The following is a 19023-nucleotide window of genomic DNA, read 5'->3' on the forward strand; positions in this document are numbered from 1 at the left end:
AGCGCCGTATCGGTCTCGCCCCGGCCAAGACGATGCGCGTGTGTTTGTCCGCCTCGCAGATGAGCAAAGCTTCGCCTTACAGGAAATACGGTGTAATTCGTGTGCACCTATAATTTGACATCAAATGACACCAACGATCCTATCGGCACCTACGCCAGGTTCTATGGTTGGTGAACGATGTGTCGTGCGTGGTTGAAGAATGACCTACCGACGACCTGGAGCTCCAAATCACGCCTCGCACCAACATGTGTCCGAGATCTTGCCGAATAGATTGACTGCTATCTCTGTGAGAAGATTCAGCTCGCGTACCGGTTGAGTGATTTGAGCCATGCATGCCGTCATGGCAGGTGGGAATGTAGCAGTCGCAGTCCCTCACGCAGTCCAGTGCCGTCACGGAACCTTCCTTTTTCTTGTCCTAGCGTCAGCCAGGTCGTAAATTCCAGCAGAGCAATCTTCCTCGTAGATATGGAAATTACATGGCGGACTTCCGGAGCCCGCTACTTGCAAACGCAGTACTGATACAATCGTGCCTGTGCCGGACCTTGCGAGGTTGTAACTTTACTGTGGCGAGCGTTCAGGCCACGTCTCACAAGAGTCGGCTATGCGCGCCGTATCTGCCCATGTACAGGGAATGCTGTAAACAATCATTGGGCCAGGTCGGGCCACAGCGAGGCACGAGCTCGTGGCACGTATGTGATCTGACGTCAACGCCTCCGACAAGAACGGGAACACCAAGTTCTAATTTGCCCGACGCCCGTTTTGATACGTACGTAAGTCGATCTACGCAGATGCGTCATCCAAGCATATGTATACGGTGTGTCGCCGGCAGTTCGATGCTGGAGTGACATCCCTGCCGTCCAACCACACCCCAGCCCTGAACTTCGAGCATCGTCATGTTCAGCATCTGCGTCCTCGTCATGTTGCTGCTTTGCAGCGCATCACTGGCCGAAGAAGAAGCCCGCATAGGAGTAAGTTGAATCACATCGCGGAAGATCCGTCGACCAACGCGTTCCTGCACAGTACTGCCAGCAATATGCCCAGGTGCCGGCTGGAGCCAAGACGGGCGCGACACCCGTTTCTGCATGCCGATACGAGAGCTCGACATGCCCCGAGGGCGTGGACGGGAACCAGGATGCGATCCGCGCATACAAGCCTGCGATGGCGAACAAGTCGTGCAGCGACCTTTATCCCGTGAGTCGCGCCGCCTCGGTCTAAGACTCGCCGATCCTGTGACACGACCCGTCAGCTTGACCGGATCCGCGAGCGAGAGTTGGCGCAAATAATGCAAAGTAAAGCTAACCATTCCGCCATAGTGCATGGTGCCCGGCGAGCCATGTCTGGTCTACCAAAGTAAATCGACAGCCAAGTGTTCCCAAGTCAGCGATCGACTGCTGCGACAGATTCAGGCACATCGCTCGAAGGCGACGGATAGGCAGTGACTGTCTGGCGGTAGGCGATGACCAATGTACAAAAGGATCAGCTCAATCTTGATCCCCTTGCCGCGCTTCCGTTTGTGCTTTTGTTTATATGCGTCTTATTTGATTCTGGGACAAGATGCCCTCCACAACGCCCCGGCATGCTATCGGCTCGTCACTGGGGCACAGCGAGGAGCGCGGACCCTCCAGACTAAGGTAGCAATCCTGCGCAACTTTGCTCAAAACCTTGCCGTAGACAAATCCGATTTCCCACATGGAAGATTCCAGCATACCACTTGAGACTTCGCCGGATCCAAGCCAGCTAGAATAGGAGTCGAAACTTGACTAGTGGCTGGCTTATGCTCCCATGGCTCGTCCTATCAGCCTCACGACTCCATCTCGCCGATGCATATGCTGCCGACTGGACAGCCACGGCGCAGGCGCGAGCAGTGAGTTCACGTACCTGCACCCAAAGAACGAAACACACTCCCTCCCGGAGACTTTGAGCGAGGGTGACTCGGAGCGGCTGTCAGGTCGTCACTTACACCGACGTCAGTGTCCCACGTGTAACCGCCCCGGCAGGAACACTAAAGCCGCCAACGCAGTGCCACCGTCGACTGCACCCCAGAACTCTATCGCGCCCTCGCTGTTTACCTTGCATAGACGCTACTGATCTCTCTGGCCCACTCAGCTATAAGATGGAGGTCAGAAAGTTTCTGGTCCCGCGACCCTGCCATCCATCCTTCCCAGAGACACACTCGCATGCACACTTGCACGCTGCGCGACGACTTCTGCACACTCATACGGGCATGCATAACCCTTCTTTCACGGCGCCCCTATTCTCTTACAGGCAACCTACACGCCTTCTACTATAAGCTGTGCTGTCGCTACAGACGCACGCTACGCATAAACAACATATCAACCACACGCGAAGCGCACGCGCCTAGGTATCGAGATAACGAAACTGCGCGGCATCGCCTTCGTCCCCGGCGCGCGGCCCTGAGCAAGAACTCCAGCGGCACGCTTTGACCAGCCTTTCTATATCGCACGGAGCCGCATTTTAAAGGTAAGTTGTCTTTTCCCCTTTGGTCTCTTCCGCCTCCCCTTGGCACCTTTGGCCTGCTTCCACGTCGTGCCCTAACATCCATAGACCACTCTGGCACGGACTCCTGAGCAACATTCAAGCTCGCCAACGCTCTATCCACAGGCCCCTGAGCAAGAATTCCAGACATACGACTTGGGCCAAACATTCTATACTACAAGGAGCCGCGTTTTTAAGGTTGGTTATCTTTGCCCCTTGACCTCTTCCACGCGTCCTAACGGTCATAGACCCGCGTGGCACGCGCTCCTAAACAAACACTGTCAAACTTTAACAACGCTCCCCGAAGCTGGTCTGAGCAACTCTGCGTCAAGCTCCTCGCGCAGCCATCTTATCACCAGGAGTCGACTTCTAAAGGGTCAGTGGTCTTTTTCTTTGCGTCTTTGTCAACCTCATCCTAACCCTCCGCAGAAACCCCGTGGCACGGGCTCCGGGACAAACATCAAGCTTTGTCAACCACCTTCTACAAAGCTGCTCTTCAGCAGCTCTACATACATCAACAAAAAGACCCGTGCCATCAAACAACACGATGCCTCGCCGAGTCACCTTCGCAGACGGCCCCGAGATCGCCGTGTGCCTCGAGACGGGCGAGTCGGTGGCGCCGCGCTCCACGCACGAGTTCTCGCGCGACCTCTTCCTGGAACGCGCCAACGACAAGGCCGCGACCGAGGCCGCTGTGAAGATGCTCGCCGACAAGATGGCCCGCCTTCGGCTGGAAGACTCGCCAGACGTGGAGATGTACGACGTCGCCAATGCGTGCCAGGAAGACGCAGACGCAGACGCAGACGCTTACGCATACGGCGCAGACGGATCGTCCCTGGCCGGCAGCGAGGACCCAAGCTTCGCGAAGCAGGACAAGACTGTCCGCCGCCGGGTCCAGGACGCCGAGAACCGGGCGCTGCGTCTGAGCGCCCGGGCCATCACCAACGGATGGCTCGATTTCGCCCTGTACGTGTGCAGGACGGGCTCGAGGATGCACAAGAACCTCCTCGCCCTCCAGGTGAAGTACGGCGACAGCGGCAGGATCGGGAGCTACGGCGGGGACGAGATGCCGTTTGCCATTTCCGGGGGGAAAGGGGTCGTGAGCCAGTTGCCGTGGTACACGGACTATACCACGGCCATGTCGGCGGAACGGACCTGGGAGGTACTGGTTGGGGAGTAGGAAGGGGACCGAGGGGGTCGAGGGGCCGACTCCACAAACAAATACGGCAACAGCAACAAGATGGGGAGCTACGGTGTCGAGGAGAGACAGTTTGCCATGGTCGAGGGCAAGGGGGTCATGAACCAGTCAACTTGGTACACAGAGGGTACCACGGCACTGTCGACCCAACGGACCGTGGAGGTACGGGGTGAGGAGGAATGGAGGATTCCAAGGGAGCTGAGGGCAGGGTTTCACAAAGATCAGGGAAGAGAGGAGGGAGAAGAAATGGCATGGAGAGCCAGGGAACCGTCTTCAATGCATATGATACCCAGCGACGACAGCGACGACAGCGACGACAGCGACGACAGCGACGAATTGAGATTTTGGGCCACCAAACATGTTATCTGCATTGCACAATTGCCTAGACCAAACCACTGCTTCCATCAACCCTTGTGGCGCTTACGGAGCTTAGTTTGCTTCTTAACACGACCTTGGCCCCGGCGGTCATGGGCCCTGCTACCGACATTAATTCGCGCCATCCCAGGCAGAGGGGGGGTACGTGCCTGTGGTAGCGAATCAAGCTGCGCGTGTTGTCGCCTAGTCCGCCGATGGGCTGTAGCTGCTCATTTAGATGGGCGAACCGAGTTGTAGCATGCTCGGGGATGGGCGCATCGCCAAGCATGATGGACGATGCCGGGCTGGGAGGCTCTGCCTCGACGGTCTGCTGTTCCGGGGATGGTGCCTTGGACCGGTCCTCGCGTCCGCGTGCTAGCTCCTGGCTGGCCGTCCCCGGTTCCTCGTTTCGCTTTGGGGAAGCACATCGGCGCGCGGCGTCCGAATCGTATTCCACCAGGTCCCAGCTCGAGTTGCCGGACGAAGTGTCATCTTTGTCCGGCATGGTGCTGACTGGCTGGGATTCGCTGATAGAAGGTTTACCGTCTGTTCCTGGAGAGTCGGGGAGTCCAAGCATCCTCTGCTCTCGATCGCTCTTGTTCACCAGCCATCCTTGCAGGGGAGAAAGACATGGGGACGATGTCAGGTCTGGCTGCGAGGGCAGCAAGGGACATCCCTCGGGGGGACTTGGCGGGGATTTGCCGTCGACAAAGTGCAGCTCCTGGGGCCTCAGGAGCAGCAATGGTGACTTTGCCGAGCCGCTGCTCTGGCTCTGGTGCGGCATGATGGCGGCGGAGGCAACGCAATGTCTGCTGCTGTTAGAGAAGCTCCTTCTGGCAAATCGGGGCTCTCACGGCTGAAGGGCGCCAATGTTGTCTTCGGGATCTAGGCTGATGCTGCTCGCCCGTCGCGGCTTTGTCCCACGTGCGGGCTGAGGGGAGCAAGTGCCGTCGATGCCGCGGAGGTCGTCCATCCTAAAAGATGGCGAGACGCGGGCTGCGTCGAGGACAAGGCAAAGGCTTCACCGCTCGGCGAGAGGGCAAGGGGACGAGCAGCAAACTTATAGGGGCGCGGGAGGAGCCAGCGGCCGTGGCGTTGGAGCCGGGCAGTCGACCCGACTGTCTGGTACGGAGGGAACACAGCGGCTGCTGGTGCTGGTGCTGCGCGTGCCGCCGCCGCGTCCCAGGAACCCGGGCGGCCCGCAAGCCCCCCCTTGCTCATTTGTCTCTTGCCTCGATCATCCCGTCGAGCAGATGGCCTGTCGAGGCGGCCATCGTCCAATGGAACGAGGCCGCTGGTAGCGCGGTTGCCTCGCTGCAGCCAAGACGTGGCGGCCGAGGGGACGGGAGGGCGGCTGGGGAGCCGTGGGGCCGTACCGTCTAGCCGGGACGCCTGCAGACGGCCGTTGATGAGGTTCGTGTGGCAGACAGGGTGACAGGGGGCTCAGGCGGAGCCGACAGGACTCGGTGTGGACGCGAAGGCTTTAAGCTTGTGAGATGGAAGCCGAACTGACGCAGGTGCCCCGGCGGCTGGTCTCACGTCGTAGTCGGCTCGGTGGGCGACCCCAGCATCGTGGAACGATGGAATCCGGCCCAACTGTCCCTCCGGAGAGCACCATGGCCGCCGGATGCGCATGTGAGCGGCTTCATCGCGCAAAGCGTCTAGCGGACGAAACGCCCAGCAACGCGCCGCAGTACGTGACCAGTCGCGACGGCACGCCGGGCCAAGGTCATCGCATCGTCGCCAGGCGCCGCAGGCTGACAGGCGCCTTGTCAAGTCCCCCGAATCGCCGACAAAGCAAGCCACCGAACGTTGTCGGGCGTTTGGGGGAGGGACCAGAAACCACGCCATGTCAGACGCCGCGTGGATGCAGAGCGTGCGTCTGGAAACGTCGGGGAAGGGGACTGGTGGCGCGTGGAAAAAGCAACGTCGGCGGCGCCCCCTGCCCGCATGCACCTTTTAATCAACGTACCCTCGTCTCGGTGCCAGCAGCCTGAACATGCGCGGCCGCGCGCCCGCCCTGCAGGGGCGGAGGGGCCGCCGGTGGCCTGCCTGCTGCATGCGCGAGACGAGTCGGTTCGGACTGGCAGATTTGCATCAGCCAGTCAGCCAGCTGTTGGAGTCCTGGGTCGCGCTGGCCTGTGGCGCACGCTCAGCGAGACGGCCCCCCCGGTCGGTTCGTTGCGCCCGTGGCATGATGTCTGGGATTGCACGTTGGGAGGGTGTCCGGGTCTTGACAGAAGGATGGACGGGCATGGATCGCAGCCGCAGCTTTTCGGGCGGGCGGCTCAGGGCTCGTGTCGGCGACGGCCGCTACACGATGGACCAGGAGCGAGGAGGAAAGAGGGAGGGAGGAAGTCGGGGTCATGGCGATGAGTCCGAAATTAAGCGGGCGACAACAGCGGAGCAATGGGCCAGTTACAGAAGAGGGATCCCGGAGCAGAGGGGGCTCGTATAGGCGGCGTCGAGCGACTCAATGCCCGGGCCTGTCGCCATGTCCAAGCCAAAGGGCATATATCACGGTTCCACGAGAACAAAGGCAGGGGAACAAATGGCAACTTGTTACTCCCTAAGCTAGCCTGGCGTCTCTCTCTGTATCTTGGGTTGCGGGCGGGCCACGGCAGAGTCCAGAGCCCAGACTGTGGGGCAGCGCCGGCACCAAACCCCCAACAGCGATGAAACGAGGCGCGAGCTGCCGACGGGACGCTTTCCTCTCCAGAGCCGGAGCGGCAGCGGCGCCGATCTCTGTAATGCTGACCTGATTGCTCGCTGGGGGGCGCACTTGCAGGGGGGGCTGGCTTCACTGAGTGAGCCTCCAGAGCCGTCCATTGCAGCAAGCAAAGCTGGTGTTTACACGCAACCCACCTCTGGCGCCCGTGCAAGCAGGGTGCTGCCGCGATGGACCGCGGAATTCGACATGATCACATACGGGAGCACAATGCAAGCAACTGCCAAAGATACGCCCGGCACCTGGACCATTCGCCGCAGCCGGTGCCGAGGGGCCCGATCGCGGCCGGCGGGCGGTCCCCCCTCCTCCCCCCCCCAATGGCGCCGCCGTCCCGGCGTGGCACGCTATGGAGAACAAGCTTTCCAGGCACGCCAGTAGCATGCCGGCCGATTGCGAGCAGGCTGAGGCCGCGGAGAGTCCGGAACGACGTCATCCGCCCTGGCCGCGATGATAACAGGGCCTTGGGCGCCGCGCCCCCAGCCTGTGCGACAAGGACGAGGAGCGGCGGGAGACTCGGCACCACCTCATCATCATCACCATCACCATCATCATCAACTCTTGCCCTGCCATTGTTCCGTTCCATCGCAGCGGCCAGCCATTGCCCGTTGACGAAGCCCAGCGCCGCGTCCCGTCGCGCGTCCCGCCGCCGCCATGGCCTCCAAGGACGAGCTGCCCAACTTTACCGTCAGCGACTATGTCAAGTTCTTTGCCGCCGGCGCGCTGGCCGCCACGTCGACGCACGGGGTGAGTTTCCATCAATTGACGCCTTCAAGTCTGACCTCACCTCGCCTCGCATCGACATGAATGCTAACCAGTCCGCCCGCACACACCAGGCCGCCACACCCATCGACGTCGTCAAGACGCGCATCCAGGTCGACGACGCCATGAAGGGCCTCAACATGGTCCAGGCCGGCCGCAGCATCGTCGCCAAGGAGGGCGCCTCGGCCCTGCTCACCGGCTTCGGCCCCACGGCCGTCGGCTACCTCGTCCAGGGCGGCGCCAAGTTCGCCGGCTACGAGTTCTTCAAGAAAAAGTACATTGGCCTGCTGGGCGGGCCCGCCGAGGCCGTCCCGCACCGCACCGCCGTCTACCTGACGGCCAGCGCGTCGGCCGAGTTCTTCGCCGACATCCTGCTCTGCCCGCTCGAGGCCACGCGCATCCGCCTCGTCTCCCAGCGCGGCTATGCCTCGGGCCTGACGTCGGGTTTCATGCGCATGGCCCGCGAGGAGGGCTTCCGCGGCTTCTACTCGGGCTTCGTGCCCCTCCTCTTCAAGCAGGTGCCCTTTGCCGTCGGCCAGTTCTCCGTCCACGAGGCCGTCAACGAGCTCATCTTCCGCTCCATGGGCCCCGAGCGCAAGGCCCGCCTGTCCCGCCTCGAGTCCACCGGCGTCGAGCTCACCTCGGGCCTCGCCGCGGGCGCCGCCGCCGCCGTCCTCTCCCACCCGGCCGACACCCTGCTGTCCGCCATCAACAAGGGCGCCGGCAACCCCAACGAGTCGGCCGCCTACCGCATGTGGCAGCTGGCCCGCGAGTTCGGCCCCAAGCGCCTGCTGCTGACGGGGCTGGGCCCGCGAGTCGTCATGACCTGCGCCCTGGTCTCGGGCCAGTTCGTCATCTACGCCCAGTGCAAGGCCCTAACGGGAGCCCCGCCGGGCATAGAGATTCACAAGGAGGCGTCATTGTAGCGGGCGGGAAGCGCAGGAGCGGGAGGGTGGGGGTGGGTGACGACGATGTCATCGCGGGGAGCAGCGCGGATGGGGTCGCTGAATAGAGCAGCGCCGTATTCCATTTCACTGTAGACCAATAGCGACAACATAGAGCGCGCGCGCGCGGCGCCCGCCCAAGTTTGGGGTCGCGGGCGACGATGCAATGAAGAATAGACTCGTGCAGCAAACCTACATTGCCGCCGTATGTGGTGAAAGTGTGGGTGTGGCTGGTTATTGACGTTACCTATTGAGAAGACCCAGCGCCACGGGTCTTGCGCATCAGCAAACATGTTCCCAAGGCCATGGACGGCTTGGGCACCGCAGCAAGACTCGTCTGTGGTGTAGACAGGAGGGCGAGCGAGTGGCGAAGCAGCTGGGACAGTCGATGGACAAGTGCGCCGAGAATTGAGACGACGAAGCAGCAGGCAACCTTCAGGTTCCCAGTTGTGTTGCAGAACGCAGATGCAGAACGCAGATGGCGCCTGGGGTTGCAGCGCGCATGGGGCCTGGAACCCACTCGTTCGGGGTCCTGGACGGGTCATCTCAGGGCGGCCCAGCCACGTGACGTGTAGCAGGACGCGCTGCATCGGCGCCCAGACGCTGCAGACGCGGTACCTGGTACTTTGCTTTGACCTTCCCTCCTTGGCGGCGGCGCAGTGACACCCTCTCCACTGGATTGACATGTCCCGTCCAGTGGGCGCCGCTCGATGTGCCAGCCTGAGACTCTGCTGCTGCCGGACCAGCCAACCCAAGTCGAGGCCACGACGCCTCTCTCTCACCCTCGACTGCGGCTCCGACTCCGACTCCTCCATCCTCGCCTGCCGTCCATACCCATCGTTCGCATCACAACCGTCCGTCGTTTTCGCACCTGGCGTGTCGTTTTCGTGATACCCTCTGCCGACCCTCGGCACGTACGTGGCGCCCCGCGACCCCTGCGTCAGGCCATCTGTGCGCTCTCTCTCCCTACCAAGTGTCCGCCCGCATCTTCGCGCTCACGGAGGCCACGAAAACCGTATCTCGCCCGTCCAGCACCCCGGCGTTGACCGCTGCGTCCGTCTCTCCAGTCATCCATGTTTTAGGTTTCGATTGCCTGCGCTCCCGCCCTCTGCGCTCCGCCTCTGCGCACCTCCCGGACCACCGACCTCCGCCATGAAGGCCGCCTCTCTGCTCGGCCTCGTGGGCCTGGCCGCCCTCTCGCAAGCCGCCCTCCCTCGAGACTACGAAAAGAACGACTACTACGTCCTTCACCTTGACCGACGCACGCCCGTCGCACACGTCGCCGCCCGCCTCGGTCTCGAGCACGAAGGCCAGCTCGGCGAGCTTGCCGACCACCACGTCTTCCGCTCAGCCAAGGCCGACCACGATGTCGTCCGGCGAGAGATTCAAGACAGCCGGCGGCGGAAACGCGACGTCGGCGGGCGCGACGTGCTCGACGGCGTGCTGCTGGCCACGAAGCAAGAGGCGCGCATGCGGCTGGAGAAGCGAGTCATCCCCCCCGCGCCCGCGCTCGCGCCCCTCCCGCCTCGTGCGTTCGGCACGCCCGTCGCCGCGGCCGTCCAGCAGCAGTCCAGGCTCATGAAGACGCTTGACATCGCCGACCCCATCTTCACGGAGCAGTGGCACCTGATGAACACGGTCGAGCTCGGCCACGACGTCAACGTGACCGGTCTGTGGCTCGAGGGCATCACGGGCAAGAATGCCACCGTCGCCATTGTCGACGACGGGCTCGACATGAACAGCCGCGACCTGCGTGACAACTACTTTGCCGCCGGCTCGTGGGACTTTAACGACCCGGGCCCGGACCCGAAGCCGCGGCTCTCGGACGACCGCCACGGCACGCGCTGCGCCGGCGAGGTCTCTGCGGTCCGCAACGACGTGTGCGGCATCGGCGTCGCCTACGACTCCAAGATTGCCGGCATCCGCATCCTCAGCAAGCCCATCAGCGACGCCGACGAGGCCGAGGCCATGATCTACAAGTACCAGGACAACCAGATCTACTCGTGCTCGTGGGGACCCCGCGACGACGGCAGGTCCATGGAGGCCCCCGGCGTCCTCATCCGACGCGCCATGCTGCAGGGCATCCAGAAGGGCCGCGGCGGCCTCGGCTCCATCTACGTCTTTGCCAGCGGCAACGGCGCCGCGAGCGACGACAACTGCAACTTTGACGGGTACACAAACTCCATCTACAGCATCACCGTCGGCGCCGTCGACCGCGCCGGCAAGCACCCGTACTACTCGGAGCACTGCTCCGCCAACCTCGTCGTGACGTACAGCAGCGGCAACGGCGACTCCATCGTAGGTCCAGCCCCTTGCCGCGCGTGATGATGCATGCTAATCTGTGGCTCCAGCACACGACTGATGTCGGCGAAAACAAGTGCGCGACGGGCCACGGCGGCACGTCGGCGGCCGCCCCCCTCGCCGCGGGCATCTTTGCGCTCGTCATGCAGGTGCGGTCCGATCTGTCATGGCGCGATCTCCAGTACCTCGCCATGGACACGGCCAAGCCCGTGGCCGACACGGACGCCGCGTGGCAGAAGACGGCCATCGGCAAGCAGTTCAGCCACATCTTTGGCTACGGCAAGATCGACTCGTACGCGCTCGTCGAAAAGGCCAAGACGTGGGAAAAGGTCAAGCCGCAGGCCTGGTACTTTTCACCGTGGCTGCACGTCAAGAAGTTCATCCCCGAGGGCAAGAACGGGCTCATTGTCGACTTCGAGGTCACCAAGGACATGCTCAAGGAGGCCAACCTGGCCCGCCTGGAGCACGTCACCGTGACCATGAACGTCGAGCACACGCGCCGCGGCGACCTGAGCGTGGACCTCATAAGCCCGGCCAAGGTGGTCAGCCACATCGCAACGGCCCGCAAGGACGACGAGCACGCCGGAGGCTACAAGGACTGGACATTTATGAGTGTCGCTCATTGGTAAGTGACGCGACGACCCAGGCCCAGGCGACGAGCTAACGTGAGCAGGGGCGAAACCGGAGTGGGCAAGTGGACGCTGGTCGTGCGCGACACCAAGGAGAACGAGCACAACGGAACCTTTGTCGACTGGCACCTGAAGCTGTGGGGAGAGTCGATTGACGCCGACAAGACGACGCTGCTTCCCATGCCCAATGCCGACGACGACGCCGATCACGACAAGATCTCGTCCACGGTCACGCCCCCGGCGGCCACCTCGACCGTCCCCGCCGCGCCCGAGCCCACCCACGAGGACACCGTCACGAAGCCCACGGATCACCCCGAGAGACCGACAAAGCCGGCCGCCAAGCCGACGCCCGTCGCCACCGACGACCCGCACGCCGAGGCCACCACGGCCGCCTCGTCCTGGATCGACAAGTTCCCCACATTTGGGGCCTCCAAGACGGCGCAGGTCTGGATCTACGGCGCGCTCGGCCTCATCGTCGTCTTCTGCATCGGCCTCGGCATCTACCTGTGGATCGCCCGGCGCCGTCGCCTCCGCAACAACCCGCGCGACGACTACGAGTTTGAGCTGCTCGACGAGGAGGAGCGCGACGGCCTCAACCCGGAGAAGGCGGCCGCCAAGAAGGGCAAGGGCCGGCGCACGCGCGGCGGCGAGCTCTACGACGCCTTCGCCATGGGCAGCGACGACGACGACGAGTTCGACGCGTACCGCGACCGCTCCGCCGAGCGGCTGGCGGGCGTGGATGAGGCGGACCAGCAGTACGTGCTGGGCGAGGAGAGCGACGACGAGGGCGGCGCCGTGGACGAGAAGGCGGCCGAGAAGCAGCCGCTAGGTCAGAGCCGCCCGTGATTGAGTGGGGGGGATATAAACCCCGGCGAGCGAGCGACGGCAGCATAGGACTGTAAAGAGACGGGAGGAAAGGGAGGGGGCCTGAACAGCTTTGCATACAAAGGGTCACTACTAGGCATGCGGGCCGGAGTTTGCATTACGAAATAGATCTTGGTCATTGTTTCCGTCTAATGTGCAGCAGTTGCGCTCTGGCAGAAGACAAGGTGAAAAGTGAAAGGTTGCTTGTTGGTTTACAGGCCGTTCCCAACGCCCCAAACGCCCGCCCGGACCGCCCCGAATCTCAAAATCAAAGTCATGTCTCGCGGTGAGGCTGTCTGTCCCGTGTTGGCTACGCGAGCCAAGGGGGGGGGGTTCGATCAATCACGCCGCGGCGACGCCCTCCTTCTCCATCTCCCGGACGTAGCGCTCCCAAATGTCGGCGACCTCGCCGTAGAAGGCGACGTGGGCGTCGGCCAGGCCGCCGAGCTGGGCCTTGAACTCGCAGCGCTTGATGCGCTCAAAGTCGGCCACCTCGCGGACGACCTCGTCGTCGAACATGTCGCTGGTGCGGCGGGCGCGCTCCACCTCGGTGGTGAGCTCCTCGACGCGCAGCTCGAGCTTGCGGGCGCGCTCGCGGCGGGCCTGCTCGTGGTCGACGCCGCGCACGTCCTCGATCTTGGAGCGGATGAAGTTGCCGCCCAGCCCGCCGACGAGTCCCGCCGCGCTGCTGCCGAGGCCGCCCCCGCCCCCGCCGCCGTGGCCCGAGGCGAGGCTATCGCGCTCGGCCGTCGACTTGTTGAGGTACTCGGTCAGCTGTTCGTGGTCGAGCTGCTTCTGCTCGCGGGCGCGCAGCAGGGCCTTGAGGGAGAGCGAGTAGGCCTGCATGTCGCGCAGGGAGCCCAGGTAGTCCTGGTCGGTCACGTCGCGCAGGCCGCGCAGGCCCGCGGCCGTGTCCTCGACCGACGCGGCGAAGGCGTGCACGGCAGGCTCGACGCCGGGCTCGAGTGTGATGAGCTTCTGGAACTGCTCCGCCAGGTCGCGCAGGTCGGCCTCGAGGTCGGCCTCGCGGCGCACCACGCGCGCCACCACCTTTTCGATGTGGCCCAGGTCCTCGTCGAGCTTGTCGCTCTTGTCCTTGACCTCGATGAAGCGCCGGTCCGGCTTGTGCACCTTGGTGAAGGCGTTGATGAAGGTGTCGGCAAAGTTGTCAAAGACGCCGCTCCCGCCGCCGCCGCCTCCTCCACCGCCGCCGGAGCCGCCGTCGCTGGCGAGGCTGGCGCGCGTGCTCCGGCTGCGGACCGTGGCGTTCCAGTCCGGGCTCTCGAGGAAGACGTGCAGTATGGGCGCGCGGCGGAGCGTCGGGTGCAGCGCCAGGCGGCGCAGGAAGCGCTGCAGCGAGTGGGCGCGCCGGGCCGTGAAGTCGCCGCCGAAACGGTCGCCGCGGACGTACTCCATGCGCTGCTTGTCGGGCAGCGGCGGGACGGCCGCGGCGGGGAAGTCGCGCGACAGCTGCTTGAAGAGGAAGACGAAGTCGGTGAAGCGGCGACGGACGGACACGGTCGGGCGCTGGAACGAGGGGAACGTGGACTGGAGGGCGCGGTTGTCAGCGGGACGGCCGGTCGTCAGGGCGTATCAAGCTGCCGCCCGCGATGGGGACAGCGAACGCGGGAGGGGGCGGGGGGAGTTGCGCAGGGCAGCACATACGTGGGTGGTGATGAGGTACGACACAAAAGCGTCCTTGCTGCCGTCATTTTCCTTGAGGGGCGTGCCGACGGTGCATTCAAGGCGGTCGCCGCCCAGCGGGGGCTCGCCCTCGATGCCCGTCGACGGGCCTTCCATGGTGTGGCCGGGCTCCTCGGCGGGCGGGAGGCGCGACGTCTGGTCGTGGACGTGCTCGCTCCACGAGACGTTGGAGAAGTTTTCGTGGTCGTCCGCCATGCCGGGCGGGCGAACTTCTGAGTCGCGGGATATGCGGATGGGAGGTTATGCTGCGCTGGGTGGGCGACGGGAAGGGTGATGGGGCAGGAGGAGGATAGGCAGCCGGCGGGAGCAACGAGGTGAGGTGAGGTGGTCGTGAGCTCGACGAGCTGGTGGGGGTCCACAGGTGCCGGGCGGGCGGCCGGCCCACGTTGGCGGCTGGCGCTCGGCTGCTACGGGGTACTTGGGTCGCTCTGGCTGGAGGCAACGAGCCGTCGCTGGGGGGCACTGTAGCGGCTCAAAACTGTGTGTCGTTGCCCCCTTCACGGGTCTGGCTGCCTCAGTTGATTTTCGAGGGCGGTCAGTGCGAGGTTGCTTACTGCGCGGCGATGGAAATGGTTGACCAAGGTGCCCGCCCAACAGGTCCGCATGCGACGATGACGCAGCGCCTGCCGCGGCCAGGCGGGCGGGTACCTGTCAGCACTCCACCACCGACGAGTCCACTCGGTTGACGACGCCGAGTTCACGGTACTGGAGACAGCATGCGCGCCGGGCTTCACTGGCTCATCAATGCACGCGCAAAGCAAAACCCGTCTATCGTCTATCCGCCGCGCCGTCCAGCCAGGCGCATGTATATATAGTTACACGACACACATAGGAAACTCGTAGAATGGAGTTGGGGGGGCTCCTCCCCACGCCCGCTCAGGGCTTCTGCTGCTCGCCGGGCTTCTTGGGCGCCTCCTCGGCCGCCTGGGCCTGCTCCCGCTCGGCCTCGACCATCTCGCCCGCCGTCGACTTTTCGACGCCCGCCGCCTCGGCCGTCATCTGGCGCTCCTCCTTCTCGTCAATGTCGTCGACGTCGCGCGGCGTCGCCATGCCCGTGCTCTGGCTCTCCTCGTTCTGCTCGTTCTCCTCCTCGATGAGCTCCTGCTGCTCGCGCAGCACCTCGAGGCGCTGCTTGTTGGTGGCGGCGCCCTCGGCGTTGTGCACCTCGAGCTCAATCTCGTGGAACAGCTCCTCGGGGATCGACGACAGCACGCCCGTCAGCGCGTCGATCTGGCTCGAGCCCTCGCCCGACCCCTGCCCGTACATGTAGGCGTTGCTGAGCACCAGCAGCGTCGACGGCACGCCCTCGCGCAGGCGCAGGTCCAGCCAGCTCTGCAGGTCCGTCCGCATCCGCGCCGGCGACACGCTGTGCGTGCGGATGCCGCGCGCCGCGCACGCCAGCTGCAGCTCCAACACGGTCAGGCTGTCGACGCCCTCGAAGCTGATGGCCTTGTCGTCGCGCTTGATCTGCCGCATCCGGTGCCGCACCTGGTACCGCAGCATCATGTCCGTGCCAAACGTGTTGAGGTTCATGTACTTGCACATGGACACGAGCTGCGGCCGCGACAGGTTGTCGAGCGTCAGGTCGTCCCGGAAGATCTTGCACACCTTGATGACGTCCTCGGCCGTCGGCGCCTCGCCCGTTGACCGCACCTTGCGGAAGAAGTTGGCAAACTCCTCCTTCTGCGCCGTCGCCGGGCTCAGCGGCAGGCCCGTCTCCTTGAGCGTCTGCCGCAGGAACGTGCTGACCTCCTTGCGCGTCGACCGCAGCAGGCTGGCCTTGGCGTCCTTTGACTTTTGGCCCTCGTACGTGCTCGGCAGCATGTTGGGGAACAGCTTGAGCGCCAGCGGCAGCAGCGCCTCGCCCAGCGGCACGATGATGAAGACGGAAAAGGGCACCAGCCGGCCCAGGTCCTGCACCGTCCGCTGCAGCTGCTTGTGCTCGCGCCGCGTCAGGTCGTAGCCCGCCGCCATCTTGAGCGCCAGCCGCCAGCTGATCTTGATCTCGGCCCCGAGCAGCTTGGTGCCGTCCCAGTAGTGCTGCGCCTCCTTCTTCACCTTTTGCCACAGCGTCAGCTTCTTGTCCTCCTTGTCCGCCTTGGCCACCTCCTGCTTCTCCGCCGCGTCGCCCTTCTTGGCCGCGAGGTCCGCCATGGCCGCCTCCGCCTTGGTCATGTCGGCGCTCGTCTCGGGCTTCTTCTCGGCCGGCTTGTCGTCCTTGGGCAGCGGCCTCTTAGCCTGCTCGACGTTGAACCCGGGCGGGGGCCCGCTTTGCGCGTCCGACCGGTGGTGCTCGGTGCTGGCATGGCGCATCGGTATCAGCAGCGCCAGCGCCGGCACCTGCGACTGCCTGCCGACATGGCGCGAGATGAGGGCCGGCGAGATGTGTCGAAGGTTCCTGGCTGCAGCGTTCGCTCGCTCGTCAGAGGGGCTCGTCCCGCAGCACTCGGGCGCCGGGGACCAGACTAACCTAGCAGGGGGCTCCGGGCGGCCGCTCTCCTGGCGACGGCGGAGGATGCGCTCATGGCTGTGGATGGGAGAGTTTGGCGGTCAGGTTGACATGGGCTGGTTGCGCCGATGGAGATGGGGGAGAAGGGGTCAGCGCGCGATGCCGACTTTTTGGAGGGACGTGCTGAGTCCCTGAATGGCACCCGCGGCCGCCCAACGGAACCGGCGGCGTGGCGCCCTGCACGCGGTACGTACCGTTGAGCCGGGTCACGTGCCTTCCGTTCCGTTCCCTTCGATCGGCGCCGCCGACTTTTCCTCCTCGCACGACTGCGGGCTAAGAAAGTGTAATGCCAGCTGCGCGCCGCGTGGCATTCCACGCCGGCAGCCGACCCCTGGTGCTAATGAATGGCAGCACGGACGTGGTACTCCGTCGTTAGTAGGGCCTCTGCGATGCGGTAGTAGATGCCATGGACGGCCAGCACCGACCTCATCATGTCGGGTCGTTTCGGCCTCGCCACGTGGGACCCGAGCGGCGGCGAATTCGCAACCGCCTGGCTCCTCGCCATTTGCGTGCCAGGTATCCAGACACCCAAGAACAGATTCCTCATGCAAGAGGCACTGCGTCGGCCAAGTGCACGTGCAAATGTGGCATCGTAGTGCTGAGTGCTGCTCTAGCGGTCCGAAACATAGACACGGTGTGTCGCACAGTCACACATTGAAGTACAGATACATGTCTCGGCTGCCATTGAGTCGCGAGCTACCCGGCAGCGCATCGCGGCGACGACGCAGATGCCTCCGGCCCCGAGGATTCATCCCATTGCGAACCGCTCGTGATTGCCGGCCAAGAAGCACTGTTGCGCATCCAGGGCGGCCTGGCAGCGAACCACCATCCGGTGCGCCCCGTGCTGGGGGGCTGCGCCTCACGTGAAACGGGCTCTGCCAGTCGCTGCCACTAAGACGCGCCAACATCAGCCATGATTGTTCCCTGCAACTCACAACCGCGCTGGCGACAGGAAGCAACCGCGCGACATGGCCGAGTCCGACCAAGATGCCGAGACCCGCGAGAGGAAGCGGGACAAGATCAACGACTTTCTGTACGCTAGCCGCGCCCCCGCGCCGGGCTCGCCTCACTGACAGACGCCCGCCAGCCAAAAGAACCTCAACAAAGGCGAGCTCGCCCTCAAGCATGCCATCGGGCTCGGCCACCAGCCCAACGCCGTCCCCGTGACGGAGCCGCTGCTCGACGGCCCGCCGCGCCCCGTCGAGGTCGGGTGGCACCCCGTCGGCGGCCTCGCGGGCAAGTGGTTCGCCGAGGAGACGGGCCTCGGCAAGATGATCACCGACAAGATCAACAGGTACCCGGACCCGACGCAGCACTGGGCCGTCCTCGTCGGCGAGTTTGCCCACCAGCTGTGGATGGTGAGTCGGGCGCGGCGGCCGCTCTCGCGCTGGAGACGGGCTGCTGACGCGCGCAGGACGAGAGCTTCCACGTCATATACACCAACGAACGGATCAAGCGCGAGGAGTGGCGGACGTTTAGCGTCGGCGAGACGCGCTTCAACGACGACGCCGTCCGGCGGGCCGGTAACGCTCACCCATGCACTTGACCGTGTCGACTTGCTGACGAGCGCCCAGGCGAGTCGGTCATCGAGTCCATCAGGGACGAGAGGCCGGCGTACAACCTCATCACCAACAACTGCCAGACCTACGCGCTGCAGCTGCTCGACGCCATCAAGGCCGGCGGCGACACGCAGTTCGGCACCACGCTCGCCGTCTACGAGAGGATCAAGGGCCCCGGCAAGGTGATGGACCTGTTCAACAAGCCCGCCGAGGGCGCCGAGGCGCTGCCGCCCAGCCAGGACACGGTCTCGCTGGCCCAGCAGGTCATGGACGAGAACACGACCCAGCTGGACCCGCAGGAGCAGAGGGACAAGCCGGATGAGGAGGAGAGCGAGAGGGAAGGGGATGGGGAGAAGAAGAAGAAGCGCGGTCTCTTCTCGCGCATGCTGCGGCGTTGAGCGTTGCGTTGGGGTTGAGCAACGGTTTGACGCAGGGTTGGCGAATTTGGATTCACTCTGTGAACGCAGACGGGACAGGGCGGGACGGGACCGGGATGGAACCTGAACCTCCAGTTGGGGGGGGGGGCCGGAGGCGCTGCGACCGCTGAAACTTTGACTCTGGAGCCCTGTGTCGTGCCGTAGATCGCTAAATTTAGCACCCACGGGTAACTGCGGGGTCCCGCCGGAAGTCTAATCGTAGCGGAATCAAGCTTCGAGGAATCCAAACTTTGCCCGACTTCATGCCCAGTTCCCATTGTTGAGACAGCGCAAAGCGAGGCCGCGAGGTGCCAATCGACGAGCAAGAGTCAAGACGGATGCCAGCAGGGGCGTCGTACAACGCTGGCTCTGCGCCGATAGCGTATAGGTCCTTGTGTCTTGACCAGTTTCCGCGTGGCATCTGTTCAACAACATGAGCCTTTGCCGAACGCGGCCCGGAACGCTGGCTTCTTGCGTCTCTTGGGCTCTTTGTCCTACCACGCGCACTCACCGGCTGAGCATTGGCTCTCTTGTCCCGGTTCCCGACGCTAGCAATGCCGGG

The 19023-nt window shown here is 64.0% G+C and overlaps 6 protein-coding genes across 6 annotated transcripts; 4 read left to right on the forward strand and 2 right to left on the reverse strand.

The window, feature by feature from the left end:
* Window positions 1-3043: 3043 nt before the first annotated feature.
* On the forward strand, window positions 3044-3676 carry PLICBS_009957 (uncharacterized protein; the record flags this gene model as incomplete). The annotated part of the gene is made up of 1 exon (XM_018327247.2): window positions 3044-3676. The coding sequence occupies one exon, from the start codon at window positions 3044-3046 to the stop codon at window positions 3674-3676; it is 633 nt and encodes a 210-aa protein (XP_018174278.2).
* A 3751-nt stretch (window positions 3677-7427) lies between these two features.
* On the forward strand, window positions 7428-8461 carry PLICBS_009958 (uncharacterized protein; the record flags this gene model as incomplete). Its single annotated transcript, XM_018327245.2, has 2 exons — window positions 7428-7520; window positions 7610-8461. The coding sequence occupies 2 exons, from the start codon at window positions 7428-7430 to the stop codon at window positions 8459-8461; spliced, it is 945 nt and encodes a 314-aa protein (XP_018174276.1).
* A 1170-nt stretch (window positions 8462-9631) lies between these two features.
* PLICBS_009959 (pheromone processing endoprotease) lies at window positions 9632-12255 on the forward strand (the record flags this gene model as incomplete). The annotated part of the gene is made up of 3 exons (XM_018327243.2): window positions 9632-10777; window positions 10831-11405; window positions 11454-12255. 3 exons carry the CDS (start codon window positions 9632-9634, stop codon window positions 12253-12255), a joined length of 2523 nt encoding a protein of 840 aa, XP_018174274.2.
* A 360-nt stretch (window positions 12256-12615) lies between these two features.
* Window positions 12616-14172, reverse strand: PLICBS_009960 (intercellular trafficking and secretion; the record flags this gene model as incomplete). The annotated part of the gene is made up of 2 exons (XM_018327242.2): window positions 12616-13821; window positions 13939-14172. 2 exons carry the CDS (start codon window positions 14170-14172, stop codon window positions 12616-12618), a joined length of 1440 nt encoding a protein of 479 aa, XP_018174273.1.
* Window positions 14173-14853: 681 nt separating this feature from the next.
* On the reverse strand, window positions 14854-16502 carry PLICBS_009961 (uncharacterized protein; the record flags this gene model as incomplete). The annotated part of the gene is made up of 2 exons (XM_018327241.2): window positions 14854-16379; window positions 16448-16502. 2 exons carry the CDS (start codon window positions 16500-16502, stop codon window positions 14854-14856), a joined length of 1581 nt encoding a protein of 526 aa, XP_018174272.2.
* A 952-nt stretch (window positions 16503-17454) lies between these two features.
* On the forward strand, window positions 17455-18443 carry PLICBS_009962 (uncharacterized protein; the record flags this gene model as incomplete). Its single annotated transcript, XM_018327239.1, has 4 exons — window positions 17455-17519; window positions 17574-17844; window positions 17901-18009; window positions 18061-18443. 4 exons carry the CDS (start codon window positions 17455-17457, stop codon window positions 18441-18443), a joined length of 828 nt encoding a protein of 275 aa, XP_018174270.1.
* Between the last annotated feature and the right edge of the window lie 580 nt (window positions 18444-19023).

Source organism: Purpureocillium lilacinum (assembly GCF_023168085.1).
Source record: "Purpureocillium lilacinum CBS 284.36 DNA, scaffold_8, whole genome shotgun sequence".
Classification (NCBI taxonomy): Eukaryota; Fungi; Ascomycota; class Sordariomycetes; order Hypocreales; family Ophiocordycipitaceae; genus Purpureocillium; species Purpureocillium lilacinum.